General features: G+C 48.5%; 1 protein-coding gene across 2 annotated transcripts in view; it reads right to left on the reverse strand.

Moving 5' to 3' along the window:
* Positions 1–22123, reverse strand: part of LOC133440477 (copine-4) — a 126195-nt gene that overhangs the window by 80638 nt on the left and 23434 nt on the right. For both annotated transcript variants that reach the window (XM_061717731.1, XM_061717730.1), the window contains exons 2-3: positions 15375–15566; positions 297–476 (exon numbers count right to left, since the gene is read on the reverse strand). In XM_061717731.1, the coding sequence (XP_061573715.1) occupies positions 297–476; positions 15375–15566 (372 nt within the window). The remainder of the gene's footprint in view (positions 1–296; positions 477–15374; positions 15567–22123) is intronic.

Raw genomic sequence — 22123 nt, forward strand, 5'->3', positions numbered from 1 at the left:
ACCCGGCACATGGAGGACAAAACAGTCCGGACCAGCAGGGAGCAGATTAACAAGGGTTAACGAGACACAGGTGGAGACAATCATGGCAGATGGAAACAGGAAGTCAAGACAGAACTGAAACACAAAGACACGGCCTTCAAAATAAAACAGGAAATAACAAACCGTAACAGTCACCTCCACCTGTAACCTGGACCGTTCCGGGTGACCTGCCCGGACTCCCCCAGACCTGCAGGACTCACCTGGCCCAGACCTGCAGGACTCACCTGGCCCAGCGGGACCCCCCCAGACCACCTCACCTGGCCCAGCGTGCACTCCACCGAGCCCAGCACGTCGGCCTCCCGGAGCCCGTTGTGGCTGCTGTTGATGTCGTAGAGCTCGAACCGCAGACGCTGAACCTCCTCGAAGTAAAAGTCCAGCGTGAAGACCTTGGAGTAGCTGGGGTTGACACAGCTGCGGAGAACCTCCGTCCGGTCCACCTGGGGACAGAGACCGGGTCAGGGACAGGGACACCAGAGACCGGGTCAGGACCAGACACACCAGAGACCGGGTCAGGACCAGGGACACCAGAGACCGGGTCAGGGAAAGGGACACCGGAGACCGGGTCAGGGACAGGGACACCAGAGACCGGGTCAGGGACCAGACACACCAGAGATACAGGTCTTCTTCGGTCCTGGGTTGGTCTGGAACATGTTTGGAATCTGGTCCCCCATAACTGTTTATGTGGCCCTCCGGGGACATGTCAGAACTGGACCCCTGGTCTAGAAGACCCTGGTCTAGAAGGACCCTGGTCTAGAAGGGCCCTGGTCTAGAAGGACCCTGGTCTAGAAGACCCTGGTCTAGAAGGACCCTGGTCTAGAAGACCCTGGTCTAGAAGGACCCTGGTCTAGAAGGACCCTGGTCTAGAATGACCCTGGTCTAGAAGGACCCTGGTCTAGAAGGTTCCCTGGTCTAGAAGGACCCTGGTCTGGACTCCTAGTCTGCATCTGAATGACAACAAGCCTGAAATCCTGATGTTTGGATCTGTTCCATCACAGGCTGGTTTTCCGGATCCTCTTACACACAACATTAAGTCGTCTGCAAAGACGTGGCCTAATGGCTCAACAGCGCCCCCTAAAAAACTTTCTGCCTCAAGCCCCACAATACGGTTTGACGTACATGCACGAAAACGTTACACACCTGTATCATGTCGCAACGTAAAGAAAAGTCTATTGGCGCCATGGCCGAAACCCAACAGGAAGTCGGCCATTTTGAACATTTTGTATTAATCACGTAATTTTGGCGCAATTTATGACATTCCTTCGGCAGTTAATACGGCCCGAACCGTAATGTGCACCCAGGTGTGTTATACATCAAAATGTGCGTCTAAATCCTGCGACAACACGCATTACTTTTCTCTTTCAAAAGTGTTACCGTGGCGACGCTAGACGCCAAAAAGCGTGCCCACCCTTCATCTGGTTGGTCCATATTTGATAGTTCCCCAAAAGTCACCAAATTTTGCATGGAAGCCAGGCCTGGCGATAAATTTGATATTTCATGGTTTGCATTAATGGGCGTGGCCTAACGGCTCAACAGCGCCCCCTAGAATACTTTCCTCTGCCATAACTTTTTGACGGGTTGTGATAAAGACTTGTGGCTGGTGTCATCGGACTCGGTTTTGAGTACTTGACCTTCATTGGTGCAAATTAGCCCCACCCCTTCTTCTGATTGGTTATATTTCATAGTTCCTATTTTCGGCAATAACTTTTGAATGGTTTGACATAAAAAGACGCGGGTGGTGTCATCGGACTCGGTTTTGAGTCCTTGACTTAAATTGCACGCGCAAGGGCCCGTTCATCGCTGCTTGCAGCTTTAATTCTATTTTATCTTTGTAATTTATGCCTTTATATGGGCCACGGTTGTCGTTCTGCTGTTTTAACCTGTACAGATTCGGTCAACTCCAGTTGTTTTAAACTATAAATACAGTTTGAGTTGAAATGTGAGAATCCAGGATGTTTTTTCTCTTACTTCTAAATCAGCTCTTCTTTAATTTGGGTTTGTAGAAGACAGAAGTGAATGAGAGGGCCGTCGTAGCCTGACAGAGATGTGAGTTAGCGTCGTCAGGCTAACGCCTGTTGTGTAGTGGACAGATGGCATCCAGGCTGGAGCTTCTCGTCACGGCTAATTAGAGACGTTTGTCTGAACGAGCCGAGGAGGAATCCAACATGCGGTGCGAGAGGAACCCCGATGTCCCGCCAACCCTCCCGCTGAGCCGGTTCTGATCAGAACCAGCGTTCAGGGTCGGCCCGGACTCTGATCTGATCCGAACCAGCGGCCGAGTCGGTCGGATGATGAGTGGAAACGAAAAGCTGCCAAACTTTCAGGAACACTTTTATGTCCAAAAGGTGGACCACCGAGGAGGATCCACCGGAGGTTTTTGTTTTCTTAAGAGGTAGAAATAAAGAACCCGAATGAAAACAGAAGTTTGTGGAGGAGGACGAGGTGTGAATGAGAAGTGTGATGATTTAATGAAGAATGGAAACGTCTCAGGTACGAACAATAATGAAAACCTTTTGTCACATAAATATTTCTGCGCTTTATCACTCTGTTATTTACACACACACATATACACACACACACACACACACACACACACACACACACACACACACACACACACACACACACACACACACACACACACACACACACACACACTCTCACACACACACACACACACACACACACACACACACACACACACACACACACACACACACACACACACACACACACACACACACACACACACACACACACACACACACACACACACACATATATGTTTTTCTCTCTTCCTGTAGCTCAGACGAGCTGCGAGTCAACTCTCTCTGGTGTTTCCCACCTCTGAAGTTTGTTTTACTGTAAACTAGAAATAGTTTGTAGTTTCAGAACCAGAACCAACCCGTTATTGAGGTCCGGTTCTTCACCTCTGACCCAGAGAGAAGAAGAGAGGAGGAGGAAAGTGGGACGGAGGTGAAGAACGATCACACCAGCGGAGAGAGAAGTCGGGACCAGCGTTCCATCTGTTTCCAGAGAGATAAAAATACCACCGTTAAAGTGGGTCAACAGGAACCGGGTCGGACCGGCCCACAGCACCGGCTCGGAAAGCAGCTGGTGGCAGCTGGCGGTTCTGAAGAACCCCCCCCCAGGGTCCGGTCCACCTCCCAGTCCTGGGTCCGGTCCGACAGGTCTGGATCTTCTGGATCTGGGGCCTCATTTATAAAGCTTGCTTGCGCACAAAACAGGGCTTGAAAGATGCGCAAGCACCTTCTACGCAGAGGTTGGGATTTAAAAAGAAAAAACTAAAGCCTGAATTATGGTTCTGCGTCAAACCAACGCAGAGCACACGCCGTCACCGTGACGCCGTCACCGTGCTGCCGTCGTGAAACCTTCGGACTTCTCCGTCACTCCATTTCGCCGCGGTGCAGTACCCTGCGCGACCGCTAGTTAGGAATCTTTTCCTGAATGGTTTATCCGACTTTTTCCGGTCACAGTCAATCAAAGAGATAAGGATAAGATAAGATATTGTGCAAAAAACAAAAAAAAAAAAAAATCACACATACACGAAGAAAAAAGCGCTGAAAGTTCACGACTGCTTCAAACCGGAAACTGGAAATGCGTTGCTACCAAGTGAACCAATCACAGCCCTCTCGTCTGCGTGTGGTCTGCGTCGCCTCCACGCGTAGTTACAATTTTCGGGAGGTGACGTCAGTGACGGCGTCAGTGACGGCGTCAGTGACGGCGTCAGTGACGGCGTCAGTGACGGCGTCAGTGACGGCGTCAGTGACGGCGTCAGTGACGGCGTCAGTGACGGGGTGTGGTCTGCGTCGACGCGTACCACACGCCGTAGGCACGGCGTCGTTTTGACGCAGAACCATAACTCAAGCTTAACCGAAAAATGTGCGTATCTTTACGCCAACCCTGACCCTCCCGTAGGAACAGTCGTAAGATATGGGGAACTGGCGACGCAGGCGGTGAGGTAGTGAAATGAAGCCAGATTCATGTCATACTCTTAATGTCATCACATATCAGACTTATAATATAATAGCGCTGATCGTGTCCCTGTCAGGACTCTGGTGCTGCTGCTGCAGCAGCCGCGGTGCAGGACACGCCGGTGTCGTGCCAAAAAGTGATTGCTGCCAGAATTCGATTTCTCCCCTGAAAATGAGTCTTTTCACCTGCCAAAAATTGATTGAAGGCCAAATACAGTTATTGAAAAGTTGTTTCCGCCTAAATATGACTTGATTTCATTCTTGAGCTTCATAATCTGAAAATCTGACGTTTTAGCACTGTCGCTCAATGGGCTACTGTTTGTGCTCCCGCGGCCAGAAATCAGAAGAAATCAGATTCTGGCAGGCAATCACTTTTTGGCACAACACCGGGCCACTCTACGGAGCCCCTTAAAGGACTCCGGTTTTTTTAATATAGATAATGAGTTTTACGCGGCCGTGAAACCTTTGCGCGCGCGCGTAAGCCTAAATTATGGTTCCGCGTTAAAACGACACATAGCCTACGCCGTAGGGTACCTGGCGACGTGCACCTACGCCGTAGGCTCTGCGTTGGTGTAACGCGGAACCATAAATCAGCCTTAAAGGTTTCACGCACGCACGTAAAACTCATTATATATATAAAAAAAATCTGTGTCCCTTTAGGGCTTCGTACCTCTTGGCCTCCACCTTCTTCAAATCACACCACTTCTTTTTTTTTCTGCACCATCTGTCCGTGGAGGTGCTTCCACTCGCTAGCTTTATTTTATACTATTTATATACTTTTTCTACTTTTACTGTGACCACCAATTAATGTAATTTTCCTGTCCTCCACCTCATCCACAACATCTAGATCTCAGTCTCCATGAAATTTAGTGGCACGGTGGCTCGACACGTCTCATTCATCCTGACGCGCAGCAGAAACAGGCTGCAGGTGGCGCTGCGCATGCTCAGCAGGCTCATTCATATGCAAATACTACTTTGCATTGCCCATTTATGGTATGAAGTGGGCGTGTAGAGGGCGGGATATGAGGCGAATTCCCCTGCGCAACCTTCCAGCTGGACTGTTATTTATAAAGTGAACATTGCGTGCAGGTGTGCGTGCACACGGTTTTATAAATCAGGATTTTTGTTCCAGACCCGGGTTTGGGGTTTGCAGGACTGAGATGGAAAAACGTGGCTCTAATTAATCGTTGCACTCTTCCTTTAATTTCCTGTCCATGGTTTCTGTGTCTTACTTGGAAGCATCTGCTAAATGCCTGAACATAAATGTTTAATGGGAACAACTTGATGGAACGTCGTCAATAATCAACTTTAAGAAACCGACCAGCCCGAGCAGAGATCTTTGCGAGTGAGAGGAGCTCCCACGGTCCCGCTTCAGCAATTATTTTAAATTAAAACTACCTTGCTGAGGAAAGGAGGTCACTTCAGCTGTAATCACTACTCAACCGGTGGCTAACGTGAGCCTTGAATCCTCAGACTGGACGGTAGGAGCAGACATGGGGAGGCAGGTAAACCCCCCCGCCACCCCAAAGGTTCCCTGGAGAAATCAATCCCGTCAACAGTGGGATGAAATCCTTCCTCCAGCTGCTGGGAGCAGTTCTGACGAGCAGCTGACATGATAAACATGCCGAGGAATCAAAGCTGTGAGCTGAAGAGATGTAAAGGTCGAGAGAAGCGGCAGCGTCGGTGGGTTCGGAGAGAAATACCAGAACTTTGAATCAGCCTCTGTCAATCGCTGCATATTTACTCAGGAGATGAAACGGGGAACCTTAAAATGAAATCGTTCCCGTGGGGACGCTGCTTGATTTGAATGAAGACGCCCTTTAAGCCCTCAGACGTCACTGCAGTCGTTTTAACGAGACGAAGATCCACCAGGACGATGGGCTGTCAGAACCAGCATCCCCCACACGAGGAGGAGAAACACGCCCGACAAGTATCTCCCAGACGGGACGTTAACGAAGGAAAACAGCTGGTGGAAGACAAAGAAAACAAACCGACAGACGGGAAACAAGACGCAGCTACAGAGATACAGCAACGGTTCCAGACGTCCGGGAGAACCAGAACTGATCCGAGCAACGAAACTGTACACCAAACAAGAGAACCAGAACAAGAGAACCAGAACAAATACAAGAACAAGTACTATACTTGGTTTTTATGTTGAGGAAAACTCTCACTCACTGGTCCCTAACTGGTCCCATTCTGGACCCCCAACTGGTCCCTAACTGGTCCTTAACTGGTCCCTAACTGGTCTCAATCTGGTATCCTAATTGGTCCTAATTTGGTCCCTTAACTGGTCCACATCTGGTCTCCTAACTGGTTCCTATCTGGTCCACATTTGGTCCCCTAACAGTTAGGGGATCAAATAGGGACCAGTTAGGGCCTAACTGGTCCCTATTTGATCCCCTAACTGGTCCCCTATCTGGTCCCTATCTGGTCCCTAACTGGTCCCTAACTGGTCCCTAACTGGTCCCTATCTGGTCCCTAACTGGTCCCTAACTGGTCCCTAACTGGTCCCTATCTGGTCCCTAACTGGTCCCTAACTGGTCCCTAACTGGTCCCTAACTGGTCCCTATCTGGTCCCCTAACTGGTCCCTAACTGGTCCCTATCTGGTCCCTAACTGGTCCCTAACTGGTCCCTAACTGGTCCCTATCTGGTCCCCTAACTGGTCCCTAACTGGTCCCTATCTGGTCCCCTAACTGGTCCCTAACTGGTCCCTATCTGGTCCCTAACTGGTCCCTAACTGGTCCCTATCTGGTCCCTATCTGGTCCCTAATTGGTCCCTAACTGGTCCCTATCTGGTCCCTAACTGGTCCCTATCTGGTCCCTAACTCGTCCCTAACTGGTCCCTAACTGGTCCCTATCTGGTCCCCTAACTGGTCCCTAACTGGTCCCTATCTGGTCCCTAACTGGTCCCTAACTGGTCCCTAACTGGTCCCTATCTGGTCCCTAACTGGTGCCTATCTGGTCCCTAACTGGTCCCTAACTGGTCCCTAACTGGTCCCTATCTGGTCCCTAACTGGTCCCTAACTGGTCCCTATCTGGTCCCTATCTGGTCCCTAATTGGTCCCTAACTGGTCCCTATCTGGTCCCTAACTGGTCCCTAACTGGTCCCTATCTGGTCCCTAACTGGTCCCTATCTGGTCCCCTAACTGGTCCCTAACTGGTCCCTATCTGGTCCCCTAACTGGTCCCTAACTGGTCCCTATCTGGTCCCCTAACTGGTCCCTAACTGGTCCCTATCTGGTCCCTAACTGGTCCCTAACTGGTCCCTAACTGGTCCCTATCTGGTCCCTAACTGGTCCCTATCTGGTCCCCTAACTGGTCCCTAACTGGTCCCTATCTGGTCCCCTAACTGGTCCCTAACTGGTCCCTATCTGGTCCCTAACTGGTCCCTAACTGGTCCCTAACTGGTCCCTAACTGGTCCCTAACTGGTCCCTATCTGGTCCCCTAACTGGTCCCTAACTGGTCCCTATCTGGTCCCTAACTGGTCCCTAACTGGTCCCTATCTGGTCCCTATCTGGTCCCTAATTGGTCCCTAACTGGTCCCTATCTGGTCCCTAACTGGTCCCTATCTGGTCCCTAACTCGTCCCTAACTGGTCCCTAACTGGTCCCTATCTGGTCCCCTAACTGGTCCCTAACTGGTCCCTATCTGGTCCCTAACTGGTCCCTAACTGGTCCCTATCTGGTCCCTAATTGGTCCCTAACTGGTCCCTATCTGGTCCCTAATTGGTCCCTAACTGGTCCCTATCTGGTCCCTAATTGGTCCCTAACTGGTCCCTATCTGGTCCCTAACTGGTCCCTAACTGGTCCCTAACTGGTCCCTATCTGGTCCCTAATTGGTCCCTAACTGGTCCCTATCTGGTCCCTAACTGGTCCCTAACTGGTCCCTATCTGGTCCCTAACTGGTCCCTATCTGGTCCCCTAACTGGTCCCTAACTGGTCCCTATCTGGTCCCCTAACTGGTCCCTAACTGGTCCCTATCTGGTCCCTAACTGGTCCCTAACTGGTCCCTATCTGGTCCCTATCTGGTCCCTAATTGGTCCCTAACTGGTCCCTATCTGGTCCCTAACTGGTCCCTAACTGGTCCCTATCTGGTCCCTAACTGGTCCCTATCTGGTCCCCTAACTGGTCCCTATCTGGTCCCTAACTGGTCCCTAACTGGTCCCTATCTGGTCCCTAACTGGTCCCTAACTGGTCCCTATCTGGTCCCCTAACTGGTCCCTAACTGGTCCCTAACTGGTCCCTTACTGGTCCCTAACTGGTCCCTAACTGGTCCCTAACTGGTCCCTTACTGGTCCCTTACTGGTCCCTAACTGGTCCCTAACTGGTCCCTATCTGGTCCCTAACTGGTCCCTATCTGGTCCCTAACTGGTCCCTAACTGGTCCCTATCTGGTCCCCTAACTGGTCCCTATCTGGTCCCTAACTGGTCCCTAACTGGTCCCTATCTGGTCCCCTAACTGGTCCCTATCTGGTCCCTATCTGGTCCCTAACTGGTCCCTATCTGGTCCCCTAACTGGTCCCTATCTGGTCCCTAACTGGTCCCCTAACTGGTCCCTAACTGGTCCCTAACTGGTCCCTATCTGGTCCCCTAACTGGTCCCTAACTGGTCCCTAACTGGTCCCTTACTGGTCCCTAACTGGTCCCTAACTGGTCCCTAACTGGTCCCTATCTGGTCCCTAATTGGATTTTTTATAGTGTTGTAGAATTTTAGAAATAATTCTCTTTTAATAGAAGTGTTTTGTAGAGAATTAAAGGTCGAGCGGGTTCGAGGAGAAATACCAGAAACTTTAATCAGTCTCTTTCAATCGCTGCATATTTACTCATGAGATGAAACGGGGAACCTTGAAATGACATCGTTCCCGCGGGGACGCTGCTTGATTTGAATGAAGACGCCCTTTAAGCCCTCAGACGTCACTGCAGTCGTTTTAATGAGAGACGGAGAAACAGGACCGGCAAGTATCTCCCAGACGGGACGTCAACGAAGGAAAACAGCTGGTGGAAGACAAAGAAAACAAACCAACAGACGGGAAACAAGACGCAGCTACAGAGATACAGCAACCATTCCAGACGTCCGGGAGAACCAGAACCGATCCGAGCAACGAAACCGCACAGCAAACAAGAGAACCAGAACAAGTACTATACTTTTTTTTATGTTGAAGAAAACTCTCACTCACTAGTCCCTAACTGGTCCCTAACTGGTCCCTAACTGATCCCTAACTGATCCCTAACTGGTCCCTAACTGGTCCCTAACTGGTCCCTAACTGGTCCCTAACTGATCCCTAACTGGTCCCTATCTGGTCCCTAACTGGTCCCTAACTGGTCCCTAACTGGTCCCTAACTGGTCCCTAACTGATCCCTAACTTGTCCCTATCTGGTCCCTAACTGGTCCCTAACTGGTCCCTATCTGGTCCCTAACTGGTCCCCTATCTGGTCCCTAACTGGTCCCTAACTGGTCCCTAACTGGTCCCCTATCTGGTCCCTAACTGGTCCCTAACTGGTCCCTAACTGGTCCCTATCTGGTCCCTAACTGGTCCCTAACTGGTCCCTAACTGGTCCCTAACTGGTCCCTATCTGGTCCCTAACTGGTCCCTAACTGGTCCACATCGGGTCCCCTCACTGGTGATGAGGACCAGGTAGGGAACCAGATAGAGACCAGTTAGGGACCAGATAGAGACCAGTTAGGGACCAGTGAGGGGGCCCGATGGGGACAAGTTAGGGGACCAGTTAGGGTCCATAACTATATAAAATAAGTGTTTTGTAGTAAGATGTTAAATGTATGTGTAGCACGGCGAGTGCTACGGGGGCCCGTCCCACAGCATAGAGAGGACAAGGAGTTTTGTGCAGACCCTTTTATTGTCACACACAACACCACCACACGTGCACAAGCACCACGACCAGCAGTTTCTGCTTCTCTGCAGCAGCTTCTCAGTCCGACCCAGCTGCAGTCTCCCAGTCCTCCTTATCAAGGCTGGCAGGGTGGAGAGGCTGATGGGACACACCTGTGTCCCGTCAGCCTGAGTGGCTGCAGCTCCTCCACCCTGCCACAGTATGTAATGAATTTTAAACAGAATATGTACTTGGAATAGTTAATTTATTTTTAGGAGTAATGTACAATGGACTAGTCCAGGTAGTGAAATACCTGACCAGGTTTGGGTTTGACGGACTTTTCTTTTGTTTGGTCTGAGGTGAGCGTGAGGCAACACGTGTGTGTTTTATCCCCCCCCCACCCCCCCACACCCGCTGGTTAGACCTGCCTCCTGTACTTTACTCTGAAAGGTTCAGATCAATGTGAGTTAAACTCAATCCCCCTCCCTTATGTACGACTCCCAGGAGTCCCGTAACCGTAGAGACGGATGTTAGTCCAAGTAAAGCTTCAAACTTCGGCCATTAAAGCCTGCTTCTGCTGGCGTTGCTCTTTAACTGAACATAAAACTTAAAGCATCAAAGTGAATTGAAACTAAATGGAGTCGGAATTCAAAGAGTATATGGAACAACATTTCTGTGAGTAATTATAGATCATAAACTATGTCGGAAGCCACATATTGATTACATTAGACAGAAATTGTCAAGATCTATTGGTATTATTTACAAAACAAGGAATCTGTTGGACAAAAAATGTTTGCACATGTTGTATTTCTCTCTTATAAAGCCATACATGTCATATTGTGGGGTTAAACTCCAGAAAAGAGTTACAAGAATAATAAATAAAGTTTCTACGGAAGAGTATTAGGGTGAAAAAGGCAGGAGAAAAAATATTTGAGAGGGGAAGATTTTTTTTTATTGTGCACTTTGACAAAAAAGTTGAAATGTCAAGAAAAAAGTCAGAATGTCGAGATTAATGTTGAAGTACAATTTGAATTGAAGTACAAATAGTCGAAATTTCGTGAATAAAGTCAAAATTTCAAGAATAAAGTTTAAATGCATTTCGACTTTTTTCTTGAAATTGTATTCCAACATTAATCTCGACATTTCGACTTTTTTCTCGAAGTGCATAATGAAAAAAAACCTTCCTCTAAAATATTATTTTTAATTTTTCTCCTGCCTGGCCCTGATACTCTGCTGTACGTAACTGATTAGTGTAAATATGTATGATAATGTTTTTGTCAGTTACAGTACATGCACACAAGTTAAGTTGCATATAATGTAATGTAATAAACTATCCATTTATTCATTCATTTTTCATTCATTCATTCATTCATTCATTCATTCATTCATTCATTCATTCATTCATTCATTCATTCATTCAAGTGCAGCTCTGGCCCACCGGCCCAGCTCTGGCCCACATGTGCAGGTTTCTGTGGATGATATGAGGCTTGACCTCAGACCCGGTTGACATGTGGGCCGTATCTGGCCGGTACAGAACCAGTGAGGTCCAACTCCTGGCCTTTAGAACCCGTCTGGCACCAGAACAAGAACCAGAACCCCATCTGTGCCCCGGAGGCTAAAAATAGCCCTGATGCTCCGACGAATCTCTCTCTGCCACCATCACGATGCAGACGGAGCAGGGCGGCGTCTGCGTTTGTTTCCTCCACGTACAGAAACCAGTGGAGATTCCTGTCTCTTCTCTCCTCCGTCATCCGTCAGAGATTCCTGCCACTTCTCTCCTCCGTCATCCGTCGCCTCGGTAATGAACCTGAGCAGCCTCTGAAAACGTGGCTCCAGATGGCTGGAGACGGAGGGAAGACGGAGGGAAGACGGAGGGAAGGAGTCGTCTGAGAAGGGGGCAGACGGCGTTTCCTCCTTTATTATAGCTGTCACCGAGGTAAACACAGCATCCCGGGGAGGATACGGGCTGTCAATCAAAGCAACACCTGAGTCCGGCTGCAACACCTGAGGCTCCTGGAGCCACGACAATATTTAATCATCTCTGGAAAGAAAGAGGGAAGAATGGAGGAAGTCCTGAATACTTCTGTTGCCTTGTGTGTGTGTATATACTGTATATATATATATATATATATATATATACAGTATATACAGTATATATATATATATATATATATATATATATATATATATATATATATATATATATATATACTATATATATATATATATATATACAGTATATATATATATATATATATATATATATATATAGTATATATATATATACAGTATATATATATATATATATATATATATATATATGGTAAATGGTCCCTATCTGGTCCCCATTTGGTACCATAACTGGCCCCCTAACTGGTCCCTATCTGGTACCCTAACTGGTCACCATTTGGTACCATAATTGGTCCCCTAACTAGGCCCTATCTGGTACCTTAATTGGTCCCCATCTGGTCCCCTAACTGGTCCCCTAATGCCCCTTTTCCACTAGTTCCGCTTCTCCTCAGTTCTACCCGCCACAGCCCTGTCTTGCGCTTTTGCACTAGGGCTGAGGCGGGTAGAGCCGCTCCAAGCCGATACTATTTCTGTAACCATTCGAGCAAGGTTCTTTGCGGGCTGAGCCGGGACTATTTCTGAGGTCACCACCCTCCACGCCACCGATTGGTCGGGGGGCGGGGCCGTCATCACCCTCCACGCCTCTGATTGGTCGGGGGGCGGGGCCGTCAAACGTTTGAATCAGGAAGCGGGAGTCAGCGCGAGAGCGACTCGCGGCTCGCTGCGATTTTATTATACAGCACAAACGTCTGTTTGGTGATCCAACTCTGAGGTGCAGATGTTCATAAACCTGGTGACTGAGGAGAGAATTAAAAAAGGGTTGTAGATGGGCTGTTTTACTCTCAGCCGCTCGCGGCTCCAGCTGATTTCTGATCAGCGCCGACATGAACAAAGCGGTTGCGCAATCGAGTATGTCACAGCCGCTTCACCCCAACCTGCCCACTTCTCACCTGGGGACGGGGACAAACGGGTAGAGGCGTGACGAGCCCAGTCGGGCTCAGTAAGTCCTAGTGCAAAAGTGCCAAAATTGGTCCCTATCTTGTACCTTAACTGGTCCCTAACTGGTCACCATTTAGTACCATAACTGGTCCCTAACTGGTACCTTAATTGGTCCCCGTCTAGTACCCTAACTGGTCCACTGACTGGTCCCCTAACTGGTCCCTATCTGGTACCTTAATTGGTCCCCGTCTAGTACCCTAACTGGTCACCATTTAGTACCATAACTGGTCCCCTAACTGGTCCCCATCTGGTCCCCTAACAGGGCCCTATCTGGTACCTTAATTGGTCCCCATCTGGTCCCCTAACTGGGCCCTATCTGGTACCTTAACTGGTCCCTAACTGGTCCCCATCTGGTACCCTAACTGGTAACTTAATTGGTCCCCATCTGGTCCCCTTTACAAACTCGGTCCAGCTGAGTGTTGCAGCCTCAATCGAGTCCCAAGTGGTACCAAGTTTACCGATTTAAAGGTCTCTTAGTCTGAGAGCAGCCCGGAGGGACCGCCGGCGTCCGTCACTGCTAAAACACACAACAACGACGTTTCCAGACATATCACACCTCCAGACAGCTGATCCTCCGGAGACGGGAGGAGCTGCAGGAAACGTTGTCCTGATTGATCCTGTTTGACAGTTCTTCACACCCAAACATCCACCGACAGCAGTTTCCTGACCCCGGCCCTCGGGGACCGCCGTCCCGGATGTCTGAGATACGAGGCTTGTTTTCACTTTGCACACACACAGTTACACAGACATACACACCTGGTCCCTCACCAACATTACCCCGACATTACACATAGCCGGGTATTTACAAAAACGGATATATCCCCCTCTACGTTTTGAAAAATTCCATCGTTTACACGAGATCGTTTTCAAAATCTCTTCGTTTACACGAATCCGCCTAAATACGCTGTTAACGTCATGCCAGCCAATCAGAATCCTGGAAAAAACATCAACAAATGACACGTGTAACTTCCAGTTAAGGCTGCACACCGTATCGCCGCGTACCCTTCGCCGTAGGCTCTGCGTTGGTGTAACGCGGAACCACAAATCAGCCTTAACTGGAAGTTACACGTGTCATTTGTTGATGTTTTTTCCAGGATTCTGATTGGCTGGCATGACGTTAACAGCGTATTTAGGCGGATTTGTGTAAACAAAGAGATTTTGAAAACGATCTCGTGTAAACGATGGAATTTTTCAAAACGTAGAGGGGGAAATATCCGTTTTTGTAAATACCCGGCTATGTGTAAACGGGGCCTTAGAGACCTGGACAGGTCCAATAAAACATCATTGAGTTTGCAGATGACACCTCGGTATTCAACTACATCATCAATCATCAAATCACCAACATGGAGCATCCCTTTTTTTTTTTTTAACTGATCAGTTCTGGGGGACAGATAATGGCAGTAGTCTAGTCCTGATTCAGTTTTAGGGACCTGGACTGGTTGCTGTTTGTGTCTCTGCCTTTTCCCGTTTCTGTTTGTTTGTTTTCTCTCTTGCAGATTCCAAAGGCTTGTGTGTTTTCCTGTGTTTCTGTAATTTCACACTTGCAGCAGATGCCACTCCCCCCTCCGGTTCCCCCTCATATGTGTAAACAAAAAAAATCTGATGGATCTCCACCTGCAGGAGGGCGTTGCTGGCCGTCCCCTTAAGTCGCCGGCACTGACAGTAACGTGACAGGAAGATGCTAACGGAGTAGAGAGCTGGCGGCGACGGCAACCGCAGTAATAAATGTCCACATTTATGAACCATCATGACTGAGTTTGCAGCCTTGGACGCTAAACAGCAACATCAGAGCAGATAATAACAGAGTTGTGACCCGTGTTTCATCTGTAGCAGGAAAACATCTTCAACTGTTCAGAAGGACAAGAAAGTCTCTGGTTTGAGCCTGGTTTGAGCCCGGTTTGAGCCCAGTTTGAGCCCAGATTGAGCCCAGATTGAGCCTGGTTTGAGCCTGGTCTGAGCCCGGTTTGAGCCCGGTTTGAGCCCGGTTTGAGCCTGGTCTGAGCCCGGTTTGAGCCCAGTCTGAGCCCGGTCTGAGCCCGGTTTGAGCCCAGTCTGAGCCCGGTCTGAGCCCGGTTTGAGCCCAGTCTGAGCCCAGTCTGAACACGGTTTGAGCCTGGTTTGAGCCCAGTTTTTAGCCTGGTTTGAGCCTGGCTTGAGCCCAGATTGAGCCCGGTTGGAGCCCGGTTTGAGCTTGGTCTGAGCCCGGTTTCAGCCCGGTTTCAGCCCGGTTTGAGCTTGGTCTGAGCCCGGTTTCAGCCCGGTTTGAGCCCGGTTTCAGCCCGGTCTGAGCCCGGTCTGAGCCCGGTCCGTTCTCGGGTTCGTTAAAGCACCGACGGCCAGCGGAGGGCTGGAAGTCGCCTCACTGAACTGCAGAAACTTAACAAAGACACGGCGAGACGGCGGGTCCCATTAACTGAAGCGGTCCGAGCGGTTGCCATGGCGACCCACCTCCATCCACTGTCCGTGGGACTGCATCTTGAGGACGATGCAGGGGTCGGGCTTGGACAGAGCGTCCCGGTCCGAGATGCCTTTGCATGTGAGGCGCAGCTCCACCTTGGTGAGGCAGGGGCTGCTGAAGAGGCCCAGGGAGTTGGCGGCGGACTCGTAGATGTCGCTCATGGTGGGGGCGGGGCCGGTAGTCTGCAGAGAAAACACCGCAAACACACATTCAATGTGTATTATTTATTTTATGTTCATTTAAACAAGAAGAAGAAATATATACAATGGACCCGGACCAGTACTGAGTGACAAATGAGAGCCATCAGAAGATCTCTGCATCGCCTAACTCAGGGATCAGCAACCCGCAGCTCTAGAGCCGCATGCGGCTCTTTAGCGCCACCCTAGTGGCTCCTGGACCTTTTTCAAAAATGTTTGACCTCTTTTTCTTGTTTTTTTTCCTTTTTTTCTTGTTTTTTTCTTGTTTTTTTCTTTTTTTTCTTCTTTTTTTCATTTTTTTTTTCTTTTTTCTTCTTTTTTTCTTTATTCTTCTTTTTTTCCATTTTTTAAATTTTTTTCTCCCTTTTTCCTTTCCTTTTTAATGTCGACATTTTGACTTTTTTCTAGAAATTTTGACTTTTTTCTCGACACTGACTTTTTTCTCTAAATTTTGACTTTTTTCTCGACATTTCGACTTTTTTCTCGACATTTCGACTTCTTTCTCGAAATTTTGACTTTTCTCGACATTTCGACTTTTTTGTCGTAATTTTCACTTTTTTCTCGACATTTCGACTTTTTTCTCAAAATTTTGACTTTTCTCGACATTTTGACTTTTTTCTCGACATTTTCACTTTTTTCTCAACATTTCGACTTTTTTCTCGACATTTTCACTTTTTTCTCAACATTTCGACTTTTTTCTCGAAGTGCATTTGAAAAGAAAATCTTCCCCCAGTTCTAACTAATATAGAAACATGCAGCATGTGTTGCCTTTATTCTAAGGCTTATACAAGACTTTTCATTTTTTGCGGCTCCAGACATATTTGTTTTTTGTGTTTTTGGTCCAAAATGGCTCTTTCAACATTTTGGGTTGCTGACCCCTGGTCTAACTGGACGAGAGTAGACTTGAGCCGTGGTTCTTAGTCGAGGAGGAACGTTTAATCACAGTATCACCGAGCGGTTCTAGTGATCTGCTCACCTGGAGACTCTGTGGGGCACCAACACAGACCCAGGTGGGACACCTCTGGCAGCTAAGAGGCGTGGAAATGCCTTCGTCTTGTCGGGAGGCTGAAGAGTTACGATAAACATGGTCCTAAGGTTGCTTTCGTCAACGTAAATGATGACTAAATATCGTCGTCAATAAACCTTTATCACCTGAGGAAAACGAGACGCAACGAAAATAGTGGTCATGTGACGATAACGATAATTAAATGTATAATTCAATATCGTTTACGAATAAAAACCAGACTAAAATGATTACAAAATAAAGAAAAGGATCTGGGAATCATCTGCATAAGCTGTGACAAGAGACCTCAAGATGGTGGAGAGTCTGGAATAGGAGGAGTCCCAGAACTGGTCCCTGTGGGACTACGGTTGTCCTGGAGCCCCAGAACTGGTCCCTGTGGGACTACGGTTGTCCTGGAGTCCCAGAACTGGTCCCTGTGGGACTACGGTTGTCCTGGAGTCCCAGAACTGGTCCCTGTGGGACTACGGTTGTCCTGGTGTTTCTTAAAGATTCATATTCAAAACTGTTACCACGTAACAGACTCGTTAGGAATAAAGTTTCTTTCGTCAACCAAAATTATGACTAAATATCGTCGTCAAGAACCTTTATCACCTGAGGAAAACGAGACGAGACGCAACGAAAATGCAGGTCATGTGGCGATAACGATAATTAAATATATAGGCTAATGCAATATCGTCGACGAATAAAAACCAGTCTAAAATGTAAATTACAAAATAAAAACTCTGCTAAAATGTATCTTCATTTTCGTTGATCAAAACAAGACAAAATGTAACAAAGATCCTTAATATCCATTTTTTAAGTCGTTTCCTCTGGTTTAGTCTTCAAACCAGTTTAGTCTTTTTTTTTTTTTTTTTTTTTTTTTTTACCTTGTCTGCACACATATTATTGATTGATACCATGACGGTAGAAACCAAAAGTGTATATATGTGCATTATTACTATATGTAATATATACATATATATACGCACACATATGCGTACACATACATACATATACACATACAAACCCAGTGTGTTTTTTTTTTTTTTTTTTTTTTGGGGGGGGGGGAGGGGGTGGGGGGGGGGGGGGGGGGGTGACGACATCCACTGCCAATCCAGGAAGCAGGAACACACGGAGACACACGTCAAGCACTGGAAATCTGCAACAAAAAAACCACAAACAAAGCACGAAACCGGCACGGAGCCATCCAAAACACGAACAGCAATCGACCTAAATCTTGAGATCTGATCGCAGTCTGAGCTAAGCTATCGCTACCGCTACCTAAACCCAAAAACTAGAGAGCCAGCATGCAGGTGAACAAGCCAGTGTGTATGTCTATGTGTGTGTGTGTGTATGTATATGATCATGCATGTGTGTGTGTGTGTGTGTGTGTGTGTGTGTGTATGCATGTGACTAAATGACTATATGTGTGTGTGTGTGTGTGTGTGTGTGTGTGTGTGTGTGTGTGTGTGTGTGTGTGTGTGTGTGTGTGTGTGTGTGTGTGTGTGTGTGTGTGTGTGTGTGTGTGTGTAATAAACCAAACAAAGCTCCACCTGAAGTGTATCTATAGTGGGGGAGGGGGGGGAGCAACCCCGCCACCCGCGAGACCAGAGGCCGACAAGGAAGAGCCCGGAACCCAGGCCACCGGCAACCCCACAGAGGGGAGAAGTAGGAGGGAGGCAACCCACCGCCTGCGAGGCCCCCCCCCCACCCGGCGGCGGCCGAGGGGGCCCGCGGGCGGGGCCCCCACGGCGCGGAAAGAAGCAGCCAGGGATCCCGCGGCGGCGGACCGCGACCCAGGCAATCCCCGGCCACCCGGTCCGGGCCGGACACGCGGCCAGGAGGCCCTCACCCTTCAGGCCAACGACCCCCACCCGGTAGGGGGCCAGCCTGCCCGGAGAGACAGAGCCGCCCCGGCCGCCGACGCGGGCAGGCGCACCCGTCCCCCACGAAGGTGGCCCTCCAAGACCAGAGGGGCGCCCCGCCGTAGAGGCAGCGGGGGGGACCGGAGACGGGCCCGGAGAGAGGGAACCCCCCAACAAGGCGACACCCGCGCAGGCCCGACAACGGAGGGCCCCAGACCCAGGCATCCCATTCATTCATCCATTCACCTATCCGATACCTATACTAATAATAATATAATATACTATACATAATAATAATAATAATACTAATAATAATACTAATAATAATAATAATAATAACCATCTTTGTATAATATAATATTGATAAATTATTAAGTTTTTGATGTCCTGCCAATGGAGGCTCAAATCCTCCATGGCAGGACCCTTCCATACCGCATTCTCACCGACACAGACATACAATCACGCACCGTTTCCCCCTCCCCGGGGGGATCCAGCACCGCCAGAAGGCACCCCAGGCTGCACGGCGGGCCCCGCCAGGCCCGGGTAACCCGACCCACCCGTCCCAGGCCCAGGCCGGTGAGGGAACGCGGGTGATGTGGGACCCCCTCCTGACCCTGGTGTTGAGTGCATGTGATTAATGCCATAAATACAGGGAGGAGGGAGGGCCAAGTATCGATTGACACCGACCCCCCCCCCTCCCGAACTACGTGTCCTTGTCAAGTGTATTTATAAAGTCTTGAATGTGCAGTGTCTATTTTGCTGTTAAAACCGTGAGGCGGGGAGTGCCAGGCCCCGCGGGACAGTGCCCCCCACGACCCGGACCCCCCGCCTTTCGCCTATGTGCGTATGAATCGTGTAGGGGGGGCAAGAGGGGGAGTAGAGGCCGAAGCCAGGAAGCAGGACCAGCAAAGCCGGCCCTGATAAGACACCCGCGTCCCCCCACCGGCCGTCCAGTAGACGGGGGCCGGCCCCCCGAGCCGGGCAAGGGCCCCACCGTACCTCCAAGGGCGCCCCCGGCGCCGCCGGAGCCCCCAGACGGAGGGGGAAACGGTCCAACATCCTCCCATTCATACTGACAACATAAGACATAGATACCTGGGAATGGTGCCACCCCGCCGTCGCGCCCGCCCGTGCACCCCCCGGTCAGGGGAGGCCCGCTCCCCGGACCCGGCCCCACCCCCCCCCCGAGGCCACCCCGGCGGACACCCCAAGGGTCCCGGAGTCCCCACATCCGCAGGGGCACTTGGCCCCCGCCCAGCGACGGAGGACCAAGGCAGCAATGCCCCCCCAGCGCAGACAGCCACCCCCCACCCAGGCAGGGCCGGGCCCTCCGGGTGGGACCCCCATGTCCACGGCCCCGCCCCCCCCGGGAGGCCCGGAGACGCCCCAGCCACAGCCCCCCGCCCGAGCCCTCCCCAGCCACCCCCCCCCACCGCCATGAGGTAACCCCCCCCACAGGCCCCCAAGGCCCCCACCGGCTAGGGACAGGGCCCCGCGGCCCCCCCCACCGCCCCCCAGGGGCCACCAGAGGCCCGCGCCCCAGACCCCCCAAGCCGACCCCCAACCCCAAGGGCTACGAGATCACCACCCCCCTGCCCCCACTAGGTAACGAAGCCAATAAACGGGGACCACAGAGAGTGCAATTCAGCCGAATGTTGTTCAGTGGAGGCAGACATTATCTCACTACTAATATGATCTGATAAAAGATTCCTAAAATGGTTGATACATAAACTGGATTTTTGTTTCCAATTTACTAGAATGGTTTTCTTTGCGATACATAAGGCAGTGAGAACCCGGTGTGTCCAATTAGGATCTATTTGAGTGTCTCCCAGGTGACCTAATATACATACCGTGGGGCACACTGGGATTCTGTGGTTGATCCATGTGGATAAATCCTCACAAATCTCCTTCCAGAACCTCTGTACCGGTGTACAGAACCATAAAGCATGCATATAATTATCTGGGGTGTTCTCTGTGCACTGTGAACAGATATTAGAGGTGATAAAGCCCATCTGGAACATCCTTTGTCCAGTATAATGTATTCTATGAAGAACTTTGTACTGTATAAGTTGTAGGTTTGGGTTTTTAGTCATAGTAAACGTATTTAAGCATATTTGTGACCAAGAAAACTGGTCGGTATTAAGAGAGAGATCCGCCTCCCACTTAGAGATCGGGAGAGAGACTGAGTCGTCCAGTTTAGACACTAACCTGTAGAGTTTTGATAACAACTTTAAAGTGCTTAGATTCAATAAATCTATTATCTTAGCGGGAAGTTGTAAATCTAATTGGCTAATTTTGTATGTTTTATTTATTATTGCCTTAAGTTGTTGATACTCTAAAAATTTATTCCTGCTAACTCCGTATTGAACAATAAGTGTATTGAAAGGTACAAACTGTCCTCCTACAATTACGTGCTGTAAGTACCGTATTCCTTGATCTCTCCATTGAACGAAGTTAACCATCTTTTTATCATTTTTCACGATGTCTGGGTTGTTCCATATGGGTGTACGGTCACATGGAAAAAGTGAAATTTTAGCTATTTTAAGAAATTCCCACCAAGCTGATAAAGTTGTGCTAATATTAATGCTTTTGAAACATTGATGACGTTTGATACTTTGACTAATAAATGGTAACTCTGAGATTTCTAGTTCATTACAAAACACTTGCTCTGAGTCCAGCCATTGACTATCTAAAGGATGATCTTTTGACCATTTTACAATATACTGTAACTTACTGGCTATGAAGTAATACTGAAAATTAGGTAATTCTAAACCTCCATATTCTTTGGATTTTTGCAATGTCTTTAAACTAATACGTGGAGTTTTATTTTTCCACAGAAATTTTGATACATATGAGTCCAACGATTTAAACCAGGAAAGAGGGGGTTTGCATGGTATCATTGAGAAAAAATAATTTACTTTTGGTAAAACCATCATTTTAATGGTGGCTATTCTACCCATGAGCGAAATGGGGAGAGAGCTCCATCTGGAAAGATCATCTTCTAATTTCTTTATAAGCTGAACATGATTTAATTTTATTAACTCTGACAGCCTAGGGGAGATGTTTATGCCTAAATATCTAATGTTCCCTGATTGTAATTGAGTATTTGTTATATTCCTAAAATTGCAGTTAACACACAAAACAGTGGATTTAGACCAATTAATAGAATAATCAGACAGAGATGAAAATCCCTCTATAAGTGCAATTGTCTGTGATAGTGAAGATCGTGAGTTCTGGAGGAAGAGGAGTACGTCATCCGCATAAAGACTTATTTTGTGCTCTAATATTTTACATTGTATACCTTTAATATTTTGATTTTGTCTAATAGCTGCTGCTAAAGGTTCAATAAATATTGCAAATAATGAGGGAGAAAGAGGGCAACCCTGTCTAGTGCCTCTTTGCAAGGTAAAACTTGTAGAGATTTGATCATTTGTCCTTACACGTGCCTTGGGAGAGCTGTATAATATTTTTATCCAGTCAATGAAAGATTCGCCAAATCCAAATTTATGCAAAGTTGCCAATAGAAACTTCCAATTTACCTTATCAAATGCTTTTTCCGCGTCTAAGGATATAATAGTAGTTTCCTGTTTATTGATACTCGAGTAGTCTATAATATTTAATAATCTGCGAATATTAGTAGACGAATGTCTACCTTTAATGAAGCCTGTTTGATC

Source organism: Cololabis saira, chromosome 3 (assembly GCF_033807715.1).
Source record: "Cololabis saira isolate AMF1-May2022 chromosome 3, fColSai1.1, whole genome shotgun sequence".
In the NCBI taxonomy this organism is placed as follows: Eukaryota; Metazoa; Chordata; class Actinopteri; order Beloniformes; family Belonidae; genus Cololabis; species Cololabis saira.